The sequence below is a fragment of the Oxyura jamaicensis genome, chromosome Z (genome assembly GCF_011077185.1).
Source record: "Oxyura jamaicensis isolate SHBP4307 breed ruddy duck chromosome Z, BPBGC_Ojam_1.0, whole genome shotgun sequence".
Taxonomy (NCBI): Eukaryota; Metazoa; Chordata; class Aves; order Anseriformes; family Anatidae; genus Oxyura; species Oxyura jamaicensis.
Window position 1 is genome coordinate 10956661 of NC_048926.1, and position 17147 is coordinate 10973807.

General features: G+C 44.9%; 1 protein-coding gene across 8 annotated transcripts in view; it reads right to left on the reverse strand.

The window, feature by feature from the left end:
- PDZD2 (PDZ domain containing 2) overlaps positions 1–17147 on the reverse strand; it is a 199270-nt gene that overhangs the window by 34475 nt on the left and 147648 nt on the right. For all 8 annotated transcript variants that reach the window (XM_035309157.1, XM_035309154.1, XM_035309153.1 and 5 more), the window contains 4 exons: positions 5381–5492; positions 3298–3446; positions 2653–2772; positions 60–174 (listed from right to left, as the gene is read on the reverse strand). In XM_035309157.1, coding sequence (XP_035165048.1) covers positions 60–174; positions 2653–2772; positions 3298–3446; positions 5381–5492 — 496 coding nt within the window. The remainder of the gene's footprint in view (positions 1–59; positions 175–2652; positions 2773–3297; positions 3447–5380; positions 5493–17147) is intronic.

Genomic DNA, 17147 nt, shown 5'->3' on the forward strand with positions numbered 1-17147 from the left:
GGACTGAAAGAGTATCCCATTCTGGTCCTTTATATACAGTTGGGCTCTGTCTACTGTACCTTCTTTAAGCCTGCCATCAGCAGCCGCCGCTCCATTTGGGAATATGGTCTTCACAAAAATCCCCATGCGTCCACGAGCAGAATCCTGACCTCCCACAATGCTGAATCCAAGACCCTGCAGAAAAAGAAGTTGCACAGCTGGCACCTTACTCTATCATCACCTGTCTGAGAAAGACTGCCAGTAACGTACAGACAAAGGAGAGATGAAGACCTAATAGATTCTGATGAATAACACTGCAGTCTTACTCTCTGCTTGCATCTCCTGATTTACATTAATTCTAACAGCAACACACTTCTCAGCCCAAAAAAGTAGCAAAAAAAGAAAAAAAAAATGCTATTTCAAGATCTTTTTAAACACTGGATAACAAGCTTTATGATATCCTACTCTAACTTAAAAAACTGTAACACACTGCTCTTAAATTGACAGACAGTAGATTCCCACCCCTGAGATCTATATCCAAGATTAACTGTAGTTTTCTGCACTGTCACAGATCCTGCTTTTCCTCAGGAAAAAAAAGCTTAAGAGCATGACATGAGGTCAGTGCTGTAATGTCAGGAATGTAGCTCAAAGGGGGCTGGCATGGGGGGGCTGTCACGCACATGTACATTTTTAATTATTCTGGAGACATGTACCACAGTGTATTTAAATAAATCTAGATCAATACATTCCCCAGGGCTCCATCTGTTAGCTCTTGCCCCCGTGCTGCCCTGGCTGGCTGCAGGACCGCCTTGTGAAGCTGATCGGAGAATGGATGAGCAGAGCAGAACAAACCTCTCTGCCTTCTGCCAAGCTATTTCCTAGCCAAAGCACTTCCTTGATCCATACCCCTATATTTCTCCTCTTGTCACCGCTGTAGTGGTTACACACTAAAGGGAAAAGTCACTGACCAGGTGGACAGGGGAAGTGTGAACATTGTCGTTCAGTGATCTGAAGCCAGGGCACCGCCACGGGCAGTGCTGTCCAGCTGAGGGATGCTGTTGGAGCAGGCACTAACGCTGTGTTTGCAACCCCATACAGCAAGCAGCTCTTTCATTTTACTCCATGAATATAAAGTACGCTACTATTGTTATGAGCTTCTAGTAATTTGATAAGATGCTACTGATTTCCCAAAAGGAAGCATCCTATCTCCACTTTGAAACATGAAATAATTCACGTGAAGGTTTACTGCACAACTAACAACTGCAAAGCAACCTGCAGGAAGCACAAGGCTCCCGGCACTCCCTGAACGGACACAGCAGCTCTCCCCATGTCTGCATGGGGCTGATCAGGAGCAGTACAGCTACAAGGAGCAGGGGTGCCCACCAACTTGAAGTGCTGTAACTCCCCATCAGAAGAAAAACCCATACAGATCTAGCTACAGATGAAAAATCGAGGTCATGCACTTGGCTCCGAGCCACCAACATGGTGACTCTATGGAAATACTTCTTAAGTGCCACGTCCACACAAAGATAGAAAGCAAAGGCTACTACACAAATCATATGCACTGCTTATTCTAATACAAACAATTGTTCTAAAGGTGGGTGCAAAGCACCTGAAACAGCAACTATTTGAAGTGGTTCACAATGACTACAGTTTGCTTGTTCCCAACTGCTTTGTAACACCTTGGAGTTAGCTGCAGAAAGGCAGGCGAGGGTGGCTTATCAAACAGGGAGAGATAAGCTAATTCTTATAAAAAAAAAAAAAAAAAAGGTCAAAAAAGAAAGAGGTAAACAAAAAATCACAAATACATGCTTGGGAAAATCTCTTTAAAGATTTGAAGCTCCCAAAACAGGGAGACTTACAGCAACTGTAAGTCAATCTAACCAGAGAAGTCACTGTTTCCAATTCTTTGTTAAACTTGAAGTACAACAAAGGATTTGTTTTGTACTTGAGCTTGAAAGTCAAAACAAGGCTTTTTAGTCCAAAACACATCCATCTGATGAATTTAAACAGTATCTCAGAACAAAAAAAACAACTGCATATTTTTAGCATATTTAAGTGAGAGCTCCAATACTAGCATGGATTACATTAGGGAAAACAATACACACCGAGTTTAATACCTTTTTATTCCTTTAGCATTCAGCTGGTATCTAGGAATTGTGCTAACACATTACTGGGGAGTGAAAAGAGGACTCTGTGACCCAGAGAATGAAGTGCTCTCAGATAAACAATCAACCAGGAACCTATCTTTGTGTTTAACGCTTAATTTACAGTGATTTTTTAAATGTATCCAGGCTCCACAGAAAAAAAAATATGCTTGTCCATAAATATGCATGCAAACAGGTACTCTTCTGTAGCTGCCCCAACTTTGCATATACATACATATTTATAGATCCATTATTAATATTTGGTATCTCAGTAATGACCAGATGCACCAAATCAGAATGAAAGCCACCCCATGTCAAGCGTGTGACAGGAACATTGTTTGCCCTGCATTTCGCAGGTGTAACTTTGGCATTTACATTTGAAAATGGGATTCGTTTATTGTTATTGTGCTACCTTTGAGAGCAAAAACCAGTCTCATCCAGCTGCTGGAAGTCCTGGGGGCTGGAGATGCCTTTAAAATGCTGTCTCTTGCTACACGTGAGAAACCAGACATGTAGAAACGCTCACCTTGCCTTGCCCTTTCATCAGGACAATGTTGGAGATGATGGACGGCTGGGTCAGTCTCCATGGAGATTCCACCTGGGCGGCACTGAAGGAACGGGTGGATTTCTTCACGATGTGGTAGTCCTAGTAAACAGCAGCAAACAAGGGAAGTCAGTCGCTCTGATTGCTTGGCACAGGCACTGGGATGTCATACCGGGAAAATTGTGTTGGGATGGAGACGGTGGGGGGGGATCTTAACAGATATATTCAGATGAGCACTCAAGGGATGAAATCCTAGCTCGTTACAGTCAGATTGAACCTTGCCGTAATTTTCCCACATTTCACAGAGTAGCATCATTTTGTAATATACCAGTCACAATTTAAATTAAAAACACCAAGGAGAGCTTCATGATATACTGAAGCCCTTATCTGCTAAAAACAAACTAAAAAAATGCCTACATCATCAAATCATTTAAATGAAGAGATGGGTTTTTAAGTGCTCAGATCTCTAGAGCTCATGGTATCAGCTTTAAGGCTTGAACACAGCATGAAGTACCCCTCTACCCCATCCTCAGAGGAAATAAGTTCTCCATAGGTGGGCAACGCATCCCAGTTTGGCATGGCGTGGTCCGAGGGACACGCAGTGCTCATACCCGGGTTTGCACCCACCTGCCTAGCTCCTGCTGACTCCAGCTGCTGTGGCAGAGAGTGCTTTCTCCCACCCCGGGAGTATTTCACTGCTATCTCATAGCTCGATTCACCATTTTCCACCATCAGCTCATCGTCTTCCCCCACGGACTCTAAGCGGGAGCCGGCACCTAGGGAAAAACACAGAAAGTCATCGCAAACATCGCAGAGCTGCTTCATCCTCTTGGCAGCACACAATAATCACCTCCTGCAAACCCCAGCCTAACAATGCCTTAAAACATTGCTTCACTGTACCCAACAGAGCTCTTACAAGCTAGGTTTGATCATCCTCAACCGAAAACTTTTCTGCTGTCACAGCTTTTGCATGATATTTCAGTGATGCTGAACTCCTCAGCACTGTCACTCACAGCAGTAAGGAAAAGCAGATAATTGAGCCAGTGGCTCAGGGACAGAAAAGAAATTCAGCTGTTCTCACCCAATAGCACTTGCCAGTGCACTAAGCTCTCAAGCTTCATTTATTTAGAATTAAAAGACCTGGCACTGTGGCCGTATTCATTTCTGGAGGTGTCATGTCACTTTGAGGGAAATTTTTCTGGAAAAGAAGAAAGGAAAAATGTGCCAAATAAATGCTGTTTCCTTTCCTTCTCTATGTGATCCTAGCTATCTCCAAGAGGAGAAGAGTGCAGAGTTCTCATTAGAAACACAATGACTTGTGCTGCAGGATACCCTCCAGTCAGCCACAGAGCGCCCTGGCCCTGCACCAGGGCTCCTCCAATTCACATTTTCTCCGAGGTCCCCACAGGATCTGGTCCCATCATTTCCTGCACTTTTATCCCTGAAATTCCCTCTCCATGCGGGAAAGCACAATTAACCCCTACTTTACAGATGAATCCCAAGACAGGCAAAATTCACGCCGGTTGGATTTTGCCTTTTGCCTTGAGATTACTTTAAACTGATGCAAGCTGGAGCTGCCACAGAAAGGGTAAGCACTACTCTGTCCTTACAATGGATGCAGGGTGCACAAGCCATGTGCTGAGGTAGATCCATTGCACATTTGCTCAGATAAGCCCCAAATCTGTTCTCTGCTACCTCCTCCTGGCTAGGATGCTGTCCAAGCAGCAGCACTAGGGCGGGAGCAAGCACACTGCCAGGGACAGCTGCTTGCTTTCACCCAGCATTAAAGGAATTTTACCACCGTATCCATAGGCAGGATTTGCACCTGCCTCTCAGAGTGCCATTTAAACCCGCTCCCTGCTTTGGGGTGTGAAATTACCACTGGTTTTAAAGCTCTCTTTCCATGGGTTTGAAGGATGATGCTCCTGCACACATCCGGGAAGGCTATCTTGGCATGTCCCAGCATCTTGGCCCTTCTTGCACTCCCAGCCCTCCAGGTGCCGAAAATTAACCCTTTCCCATAACCTCCCCCTCTCTTCCTCTAGGAGAAGTTGTATTTCTGTGGTTTTTGTCCCCATCTCCGAACACAGCTTCCCTTCCCACACCACATCCCAGGAAGGGAACCAGGCGAGGGGATGCTCCTGGCTGGATCCAGTGAGCCACCAACACACAGCCACAGGGGCTGCAGGCAGGGCAGCTGCGTGGAGGATGCTAAAAACAGCTGAGTAAGTGGAAATTGAGGTGAACATTTGAGGAGGAACCCTCAGAGTGTATTAGGGATGAGAATTTTGTTGAGCTCTGCTCACAGGTTACTGCTAAGACTTGGGCACAGCGCAGTAGACAAGGGGGAGAGTATTTGCTATAGCAGGTATGTTGGTGATGGCATGTTGAAAGACCTCCCTCAGTACAGCCCATTAAGTTAAAGCATACTGAAATAGGGAACGCAAATAATGAAGGAAAAAAAAAAAAAAAAGAGAGGGGAAAAGAAACTACACATAAAGAAGTTTCCAAGATTTTGCTTCATCTTTCTGTCAATACTATAGTTCAAGTCAGGAGGCTGAATGCAAATGTCTTACAGCTGGAATTTTCCTTCCAAATTAAACCAATGCAATGTCCAAAGAAAAGAAAACCTACCTCACTTTTAGACAGCTAAAAGAAATACTAATCAGAAAAACTTTACTACCGCTATCTTTTATCAACCCAGATTTACCTTGGGATCGACTTCTGTATTTCAGTATGCCACTTCCCAGAGTCGGACTCTGGTTGTTTCCTTTGGACGCTTCTGCAGAAGCTGGGTCTTGAGACTTCTCAGTTTCCATCACCTAAAAAATTAAAAAAATCTGATATAGTTGTGAACCAGTGAAGCTGACGGAATTCCTCTCGTTGTTACTAAGGGACAGAAAATTCCACTGCACAGCATCTTAATTTTTCACAAAGATGTCATTGTATTAGGCCTGCACTTGTTCCTATGGATAATTTTCAGTAATGCCTTTGGACATTATGGGATATTTTAACAGATGGAGCTTGGTGTGACCGGGCATCCTCTGCAGGACACTGCACCAATGCCTCCACTGCACCTCCAGCACCCACACCAGCTCATTCGGGTGCTTCCACCACGCACTTTAACATTTTATTGTAGCTTTTATTGCAATTTATTCAGCTCGGCAGGCTTCCAGAGACATCAAATCTTTACAGAGACAATCAGTTTTAAAAAGCACTGTTTTATTGCTAGTGACCACAGCTGAATGCCAACACGTAATGGATAAAAAGCTGATTTAACGGGTTATGAGGATTGCACAGCCAAGCACACAGCAGCCTTGGATTGCTCAGCTAAAATTTACTCAGTCCCCACATCATGGAGCCCCCAGTGGCTCCTTTCTCCACTAGTGGCTTTCTTTATCGAGCTGCAGTAATCAAGTTTTTCCCAGTGGTGCTGCTGCACAGCGATCCTTGGCACACACCCTGTGCACACACCAATTCCTCCACATTTTCACCCCATTACCCACTGCACAATTTTAGACAGCTCATGGCAAGGATGGAAAGTTTTCCAATACAACCACTTACAGGTCACATTATATTTTCAATGTGCTATATTAACTGCTACAAGTCAGTTAAAAAAAAATCCCCTCTAATCACCAAACACTCATACGGTTGAAATAATTTCTACTTCCGCTATTAAAGCTTAATAACGGCATGATTTTCCTCAGACCCTCCCTCCCATTTCTTCATCCCTCTTCTCTCAAAACCAAAAAACCCACAAAGCTTGACTTTTGCAGAGTCTAGACCGTGTGATTACCGTTCAAAGGGTAACAACTTCAGGAAAAGATACAACTGGCAGATAAAGCTGAAGTGGAAACTGCTATTGAACTTTGGCTTTTTATTCCCCCCCCCCCCCCCCCCAACATTAACAGCTACACTTCGCTTGCACATCCCAGACAGTTCTTGTTGATATTTCAAGGCATTGCAACAACAGCCTCAGAGTCTTTCTTCTGGTATCAAATGCTTTGCAACTCATGAGCTCCACACAACAGGATTTACCTGAAGAAAATAAATGCATTCATGTAACTGGTGCTTATAATTTGGCCAACCTGGTGAGGGATTCAATCCAGAAGACATATAAAAATAAATAACTAAATAAAACCCAAAAGACCCAAACCATCAGTGCCTAGACCACAGCTGAGGTATCAGAACCTCTCCGTATGATTCCCTTGAGAACATACCCAAAATACAGCAGGACCGTTTAGAAGTAAGCCAGGACTTCATGATTCACATGAAGTTATGCTGCAATTTACCATAGTAGTGAAAATACCCTTTTATAATGAGAACGCCTCATGTGTAGGAAGGAAGAAAGCATTTGCTTTGTATTCATGACTACAGTTTGTCTCTGAATTCATCGCTTCTGCAGCCCGTTTCTGTCCTGAGCCAGCTCTCAGACCCATTGGTACATTCTGTGTTCCCACCACACAGGGTTTTACTTAGTTTGGGGCTTTCTGCTTATGTTTTGACTATTTGCATTCTGCAGATTCATACGTTTCCATCTAGTGTGGTGAGAGGAAGGACAGCAGACAGTTGCTGCCACCTCAAACGCTCCAACCCCGTGCAGTCCCGGAGGCTGCGAGCCTGCAAACACCCAGGCTGCACGTAGGGTCTGCGGGCAGGCACGCACATGTGGACACCAACTCCAGGAAAAGCCTCAACACATTCTCCATGGCTTCCTGAAATTGAGTTTTATCCAGCTTGGCTTCAGACTACAATATGTCTGAAACATCTAAATTACCTATACCTCTGTTTATTTCTTATTTTAGCAGAAATACTTTTCTGACATGGATCATAAACAGGTAGGGGAAGACATTCTAGCATTCACAACAAGGTAGATACTCTTCAAGTTGTTGAGGTTGTCTAACAAGCCACCAAGAGTTTTACCCTGCTCAGAAAACACTCAGAAATCCATTCCACAAAGCTTGAGAGAACTCCCAGCAGTCGTGTGCTGTGTAATCTTTGGCTCTGTTGTAACTCTGACAAGAAAACCCCAGCTCCACCTTATCCCCCTGGCCACACGTGAATGTATTGCTTTTCTGTCTCAAGGCAGCCGCCAGGATTGTGACCATGCCATTTTAATTTTCCTTGCTTTCAAGGAAACGGAGCTTACTATTTCAGTTCTGCACGCCTCTTATTAAGCTAAACCCATAAATCCTGCCCGATTGCCGTCTCGGCGCTGAGGACAAGGGGAGCTTTAACACACGTGGTTGTTTGAACAGATTTGAGGGAGATCTAAAAATAGAGCCCATTCTGCCAGTTCATTAAGTAACTCCAGGATCAAGCGATGGTGACATCTCAATTGATTTCAAAGGAAACAGTGCTATCACGAACACACGGTCCTGGCACTAAACCAGGATGAACAACGACCCCCAGAGCCCTTGCTCGGGCAAAACTCCAGCACGACCAGGCCCTTAATTAGGCAAGATGCGGAGCAGGATTATAAGAGTCTGCATTGTTTAACCGCAAACAGCTTGGCAATCATCGCTGATTTACAAAAACAAGGCAGGACACATGGGATGATACAATTTAATAAGCAAGCTGCTTTGCTGCTGCCGAGCTCCTCAGCTGCTAGCTTCCCCACCGGCGAGACCATCCGAGCCCCGGGGCAGAGCCGAAGACAGACGAGTTCAACGCGACTGTTGGCGAGCGAAACGGCAAGAATTATACTCTGGCCATATGCAGCATGCCAAATTCAGCCATACCTTAGCTGGCAAAGGGTCAGACCGACTCTAGCCCACTGCTTGAAAACAGCAAAACAGCACCACATTAGAGGAGCGGCTGTGCCACTGCACACAGCAGCTCCGCAGGGCGTAACTCCCTGCCTGGTCCTGACGCAGCCAAAACAGCTTTTTCTTCAGCAGCACAACCCCAAACTTATTTCATCATGAAACATCCCAACGCTCCTGTCCGTAGGGCCGCCAGCAGGATGAAGACATTGGAGGTGGGACTGCCTCCATCCAAAAGCAGCCAGCACCAAAAGCTGCAAAATGCCCGCTGCAAACCTTCACCTGGCCCCTGCGGAAAGTCCTGCTAGTCCCTCGAGACTAAGAGATGCCCCAAAGGCTTTAACCTTTCTAAAAGTTTGTGAAATTTTCCTTGAAGATGTGTTATAATTCTAGTTGTTCCAGTTATTTGTGCAATTATTCACCGCTTTGTGGGGCACAGCGTGCTTTAAGCCTTAAATGTGTCGTCTGGCAGGCAGAGAGCTCCACAGGCCCCTTCACCTTGCATGGAAAGAAAAATATCTTCACTTTCAAATTAGCTCTTTTCCAGTTTAATTGAATCCATCTCTCAGATAAATTACAAAGTGCAGCACTATAATTTACTGGAATTAGCACTGTGAACAATGCAGAGGACACAGATTTTCTCCTCTCGGCCAGCACCGAGTTCCCCGTTGCTTACTGCCCTGATTCCACGGCGTGCACAAAGCTTCCCATCTGCTGGAAGGACCGGGACAAACCGTGCTTAGGGCTGCAGCACCCAGGGGCACCCTCCCAAAACTCAGCACCTTGGCAGGTGCCCAATGGCAGAGGAAGAAGTACGCTTGCCTCAGTAAAGAGGCTCACCAGGACAAACTAAACGCAGATTTAATTGCTTCTGGAGCAAGCTGGAGTGGTCCCTTCTTTCAAAGGGCATTGCTGATCTGCTCCAGCATGGCATGAACGCAGAGATCCAACACAGCCAGGGATGGAGGACAAGAGGAGAAACATCACCTCCATACCACCACTATTTAGAGCCTTGCATCTCAGAAAAACATGGTGCCCTGCTTTCTCACCCTGCGTATTTGCCGAGGCAGGCTCCACCAGCGAGACCCCACAGCCCCATCCTCAGGCTACGTTTTGCTCCACCAGTGCAGCAAAGCAGCAGCTGCCATCCCCAGCAGCGCTTCTGGGTAGGACCCGTGTGGGTACAGCAGGCACAGCCGGGGCTTCCTCCTGCCTGGGGGGAAGGGGACGGGAACCGAGGACTCCATTACCTAATTATAAAGCAAGAGTTGGAAACCTCCCGCTTCATGCGCTGCAAGGAGATCAGGAAGTCTGATAAAGATTCAAGAACTGGAGCTGCCCTATTTTCTGAATAGGTGGAAATGCTAAATAAACAGAACAAAAGCCTTTAAAGTGGTCTCTAAGAATGCCTGGTCTATCACTCTAACAAATCCCTGCATTCAAAAGCCAGCCAAAGCCTTTGCTGTAATGCAGAAGTTGCTAGAAAGGGCATTACTGTCAGCTTCAGTAAGTACAAAACCCCAGTGGTTATTTTTATCGCCCTTTACCAAGTCTATGAAGATGTCACACACAAGCCTGCACGTGAAACATAAGCTGGCACTCGCAGACACAGAGCCAGCAGCAATACCTGCCCGCACACCCTCAGCAAATAGAAGACCCACACTGTGGAAGAGCTGAGCTGCTTTTATCTCCTGGAGTGCTCATTTTATTTTGTTTGAGACACCCCAAAACCTACTTCAATGAGATTGATACCAGGAGACCAACGTGCTGACGAAGGCCCAGAGGATGCTGGCAGGCCATGGGTTCTCCATATGAACAGATCTCAACCGCGCTGGCTCCAAAGGCTCCCTGGTGCAATGCTGTATTTACGGCCAGGGCTGCTGCTAAGTAAAGGAGACTCCTTTTTCAGGTTTCCCAATAGCTGTTAAAATTAGCACTCACGTTCTGAAGAGACAAAACTCTAAAATATCCTTTGAGATACAAAGAAATGCAGGAAATGGCTAATGCAGCTAAGTTCCCCAAGCAATAGATTATCACAGGCAACACATGCCTTGAAAATAGTAAGATGCTCCCACCTAAACCGTTCCTAATCCTTTCTGGAGCAGATTCCTGTTCTGCTGCAATATACTATGATTTTCACTATAAACGTCTTCTAAACTGAAGGAAACCAAATTCATACGTTTCTGAGATGGTGCACAAATGGATCACTGCTGTTTTCTTTTTTATGCTTCATCCTTTTTTTCCCCCCAACACCAAAAAGGCTGACATGTTTGCATGCAGTATATTCCTTGCCCACGAGATGTCTCCAAGTGCTGCACAGAGGTCCCAGAAGATTGGTCCTGGTAAATAGAGGAGACAAACATGGAACTCAAGCTGTGTGAACACCACTCCCGCTCCTCTGTTATTTTCTTTAATAAATAAATGCTCAGCTCATGGCTTAGCACAAATCCAGAGCCTATACATCACAGCAAAAAAGGTGGTGCCTTTTTTTTTTTTTTTTTTTTTTTTTTTTTTTTAATGACAACCTTTTTACTCACAGTGAGGGACAAAGCAAGCAATAAACAATCCTCAAAATAAATAACTCTCCTGAGAATGAAGCAAGACCTCCCTAATACCAAAGTCAACCCACAGCTGCAGAGAGCATTCCCGTGACACAGCTGGTGGAGAGCTTTGGATTTCAGCTCTAAAACCACAGTTTATATCATCCTAAGTACATGAGAGGATACGGAATATATAAGCAAGAAGCGTCTTTCATACCTGAATCGAGGATCTGATGCCTCATATGCTACACAGGCTGCATTTATTCAGGCACAGCGCATCTAGAATACGTTTTAACAGAACCCAGCCATGACCGGACCATGTACATGCTCAGTAGTTTGCAGATAAACAGACTGCTGATGCAATGACACGACATTCACGCTAGCTCTCAAATCCTAGAGCCTTTATCGTCTCTCTGTTAATGTATGTGAACTGCATGGCTGTGACAGCATCTCTCTTGTCCCAGTGCCACGAGGGGGTTATTTTTAGCTTGTTAAAGGCAGTTCATCTCCTTCAAAACTGGGCAGTTATCCAAACAGCCAACGAAGAGGCAGGCTGCACTGTATCTGTTGCTTTATGGGAAAAACCCTCATTCACAAAAACAAAGAGCAAGTAGAACCTGCGCTGTAGATAAACTTGTGTTTCTATTATGCTGCTGACTTGGCTTTCAAACATCTCACATGGAGGAGCAAAAACTACAACTCTGGGTATTGTCTGCACCGATACATATGGTCAAAAAGGTTATCTTCCACCAGCCCAAGCATCAGTAGATATTTCGTATTTTGTATGAATAGCCTGCATCAAGTCTACACGGGACCCATCAGAGCACTGGCCTCTGGGTAAAACAGCTTTCTCTGGGCTTGCCTTTAATACGAAGGCTAAAAAAGAAGCCCAGAAGGGCTGGAACCAAGGAAGTCCCTGAAGAACGTACTCACATTAACATCTCCATTGTGAATGAATTTCAGAACCTGTACAGAACAGTAATTCAATGACACTGCCCTCGTGGGCCTTCCACCACTCTTCTCCTTCCTTGTGCTCACACGACTCACGCCCACATCTGCACGAAGCCCTTGCCTGCGCCACCACCATCAGCCCATCACGGTTACTGCATGTCCCCGTGGCAGTAAGATGAATTGCCGTCGCTTATTTTAATGTGATACGGCTTCTGGAAGCCACACGACTGCTTACACACAAGAGAACAACCACATTAGGCAAACAAAGAGTTGGTCTCAAAATGTTTTGTCATTTTCTCCTGCCCAAATTCCCATCTACATTTACTCAAAAAGCTTGCATTTCACCAGCCCTCTGGAGCCACCACAGGACCCAGAGCATCTGTTCAGCTGTTCTGAAGGGCACCGCACGGGCACAGACCCCTGGACATGCTGGACAAGGCTGTACCCCACTCTCACTCCTCTTCAAAATGCCACAGATTTGGCACAAGGCAGGTATTACAAATTTTTCCAGCCCTTGCCACAAGGATTTACTGAGTCCTTCTCAAGGACAAGGCTGGCCACAACAGAGCCTCACACCAAGCTCTTCTTCATCTTCACCCACCCCAGTCAAAACGTTTCATTGCAAAAGGGGATTTCTGACGGCAAAAGCTGTTCCTCGCTTCTCCAGCCACGCAGTCCTGTTCGAGGGGTGAGTCATGTCTCAGCAGCCTCTTTCAACACTGGGGTGCCCTAATGGGAATGAACGCTCGAGTCCTCTTAGTAATGAGGGACCCTCCCCGCGCTCGGCACACATTTAATTGTTGAGTTATGCTTCCTGTTCTTTTTCAATGTTAATGCTTTCTCTGAAATTCTCTCCCAGTGTTTCCAGAAGAACTTTTGACCCCAAGAGTGTTTTTAAACTTATGGCATTGTTATTCTCTTCCTTATTATGCTTGCATGGCTAGAGGTAATTACATACGGATTCCCTGGTAAGACAGAAAAGCCTGCAACAGAAAATATCTAACCAGTCCTACGGCTCGGATAATAACTAAAAACAGGGAGGGGGGTGGTGGTAAACAAATGCATTTCTGCATATTCACAAAGCAGGTCGTTGCTGCATGCCTTGCAAAAAAAAAAAAAAAACACACATCAGTGGGTTTTGGCAAGGGGTAAGGAAACCCAGCTTCTGCGAGAGACCTTTAACCGGAGACATCCTGTTTCTGTCACTTGTGGGGGCACCAAAACCTTGGTGGGTCATGGCCATCTCCGTATGCAACGTGCCCACAGCTGGCATGAAGGCCCCCAGCACCACCCCAGCAGCTGCCCAGGGAAGAGCCCCAGATTAAGCAAAGCCCAGAGGAGCAGTCCCCAGCCTTCCCTCCCCGCCTCCAGCAACTGGAGATCCAACCCTCCTGAGGCAGACGCCCTCTTCTCGTGTTTAATAACTTTTTGAAATTTCTCATCCAGCCCATTAATATGGAGCTGTTCGCTGAAGTAGAACGCTTCAAAAAGAAAACAGTCGGATCATCCCATATTGAACAACGCAGCACCACCAGAAACAAAGGCTAAAAGCTTTTGAAGCAGCGAAGAATGGTATGTGCCTCTGTCAAGGGACCCGAAACGCCCCAGATTCATCAGACACTTTGCAAATTCTTGGCAGATCTGCTTTCTGTTCAGAGCTCATTTCCCAGGTTGCTCTGCCATGCAGCAAAACAGTGACAAATAGATTCAATTTCAAGCAACAGAAATGCTAGGAAAAATGAATTAGAATTAAAAAAAAAAAAATTGTCAGAGGTAAATATTACCCTATCATCCTATTTCACTTGGACATAAATAATGACATTTTAAAATAGCAGTGTCAATTGCACAAGGTAAAATATGGATTTAGGGTGAGAGTTTAAAATCCCCAAAGTGACTTAGGACAATTTAACACAGCATGATTCTGTGGCCCAGTATTTTGTATCTGAAGTTAAGAAACATTTTGGCCAAACTAGCTCTGAAAGAAATGTACTTTAAGGATATTAATGTAATCCCTTTTCTGCCTGGCGGCACAAGTTTTATTAAAGTTACAACTTTAAGGGATGTTTCATGTTAAACAGGGCTTTATATAACCAGACTCTGTTAAAACAGAGCTCCAATTAAATTGTATTATGAATTTTTTATTAATGAAACACAACAAACGGAGTTTTGAGTAAGCCTTACAAGTGCTATTTCTCCTAGATTACGGTTTTCAAGTGTCGCAAAACTTTTCTGCTGTGTCCTGGGGAAGCTGAATAGCTCAGATTATATTTCCCTGGCTGAACTGGAGCAGAACTTAAGGCTTTAGAGAACTTACTCACAGGGAGAATATTGAGCATCCATGACCTACAGAAGAGACATTTTTCCCCCTTAATTTTCATGGAATCACAGAATAAATTGGGTTGGAAGGGACCTCTGGGGGCCCTGGTTCTGTCTCTGTTGCCTTCTCAAAGAAGAGACAACTTCTATCAAGATGCTCTGTGCCTGGTCCAGCTGAGTCCTGAATATTTACAAGAATGAAGGTTTGAATGTGTAAACCCAAGTGATTATTTTTTTCTGTCCAGCAACGTCCCTTTGAATTCAAACACAACATTAGAAACCTCACCAGGCACATGGGAGCTGCACCGTGGTCTCCCTCCCTCCTCAGGTGGGCTCTGCAGGGCTCCCAGAGGTAATACTGATCCATCCCAGAGGTAATATTGATCCATCTGTGCCCAAGCGTTGTGCCTAGGTCATCTTACAAATGGTCGGGTTCTGACACACTAACAGCAAGTCCATCAGGGGTGTAAGTTATGGTTCTGAACACACAGCAACGAACTACACTTACAGGAAAGTTAGTGAAAGAACACTTCAGGCAACACTAAGAACTCCCCAGACAGTTCATCCTCAATGTTTTGTAGTATCTTCTCCACTTAAACTTTAAAATTAGACATATGTTGTGTTGGTCAGAAATACGCAGACCCGTTACTGTGCCAAAACCTCCCATGGTAACTGAAGTCTAAACTAATGAGAGGAAACTTCCCCCTGAGCTTTGCAAGTCCACAACTGCATGAAGGCAGTTTTGAAGTTTGCCTTGTGTTCTCAGCCTTTCACACAGGAGCAACAAGGGGAAAGTGGAGTCACACTCCACATTTGAGTCATCACACTCTTCACTCTGCAGAAGAGTGGAGTCAGGCTCTGGGACTTCAAAAAGCAACAGTGAAACCTCAATGGACAATAAATCCCTCTGAATTACCATTTTTTTTTTTTTTTTTTTTTACCTGACCACCCAGCACCTGACAGCATCCCTTTAAGTCTCTGCAAAACCCTGCACAGGAAAAAGAAAATGATTTAACCTCTCGTCAGAGGTAAGAAACTGATCATGACGAAGGCAACTCCTGTCCAGGGCTGGGCTGAGCACTGGTTTCAAATCTAAGAGGTCTGATGCTTAAACTGAGACCTCAGTCTTAGTGACATGGTCCAGACCTTCAGTACCAGCCTTTTCCCCCTCCCCCCCATGTCTAAAACAAGTACATTTATGTTCCAAAAAAATGTTCAATTTTTTTATCCAGTATCTACGGTACAAATACAGGGAGTATATGAGTGGAAGGGAAGACACGTGATTACCATCAAGGGAGTGGGAGCAGCAAAGAACAGTAATTTCCAGAGCAGTTTTGCAGTTATACACACACACACGTATATATAAATATACAAACACAGTATGTATAATCATATAGATATGTTTTTGTGGTTTTTCTTTTAAAATCATATGATGCCTCATGCTGATGCTGACCTTCGAACCAGCTTCAAAGCCTTGCTGTGAAAAATTCTCCCTCTCTCGCCGGACAAAGAATAGCCACGTTTGAAGTTTATCTTTTCAATACCTTTACCTTCCCCTGTCCTGCCCAGTGGCACACAGGATTTGCACATCCCAGCCCAGCTGTCCCAGCAGGCTGCCCTGAGCTGGTGTGGATGGATCAGGCTGCTGGTAGAGCCCAGGGGTCTGCGCTGCATGGACTGCCCACCCCGAGCTGCAGAGCCCTCTCTGTGCTCCTGAGGCTGACACAGCAATTACATGGGGAATGCAAAGACTTCCACACGCTGGGTTAGAAGAGGAGAGATTTCAGGTGCAGCTCAACTGAAAAAAATAGAGGTCCTGAGAGCCACCAAAAACTTAGCATGCCTACATCCCTCTGAATTACACTCCCTTCAATTTAAAAATAAAAATAAAAATAAAATCTTCCTGCCATTCTTCTACCATGCTTATTGTACTCAGATTTCTGTGATTTTCCCTCCAGCCCTTAGCAATGCATTACAAAAGCACAGAGCTATGGACAACAAAGGTGACAGGCAGGCAAGCAGGCAAACCAAACTAGCTCAAAATCAGGCTGTTGCCACTGCAGTGGCTCCAGACTTCAGGGTAGGCTACAAACTCAAGTACGTGCTGAGGGGCTCTGGGCAGGCCTGCCTTCCTACTTCGGAAATAAATAACAATCCCCTTCGCAATCTCCTTTGCAGTGTTGTGTACCTCAGTTACCTGAAGTTTCCCTGAATGCTATGTTAATCTGGAAAGGAAATATCCAATAACATTTAAAAATGCCCTCACTGCAAAAACACGCAGGGCTTTTCTGGAAACTCAGGAGCATATGAAGTGGCAAATCACAGTTAGCGTGTGCTGAAAGATTCACTGGAACGCCAGGGAACTGCATCCTGAAGCCATGTATAATTAACTTTTGACAAAATTGATTTTTATATTCAAGCTTTGCTGAGCCACAAACTTACAAAAAAATACCAGAACTTGAAACATGACACACAGCAAAATGCAAAGTATTTGTAAAGCCAAAAGAATGCTCAGATGCCCACTCAAGTTTGCACTCAAACACTACATTGTCAGTGGCACCGAGCATTACTGACTTATTTGCTTTTCCCTTCCTCCCCTCAAAATGGCACCCTGGCACATGGAACAGAAAACCACCCAGAAATCAGTAACAAGAAAACAAAACTTGTCACATTAAAGAGATGCTTGAGAGCAGGGACTGTTATAAGCATAGACTTAAAGCAGGTCAGGAATAACATGCAGGCTTGAAGTGAACACCAGCATCAGGTAGATTATAGCGTGAGGCTGTAGGATTGTAAAAAAATGCACAATCTAATCACCAAACCAGATATCACATCTGAGCCATCCAAAGGTTTAAGAGATTTATTATAATTGCCACCAAAAAAAAAAAAAAAAAATAAGGTGGGG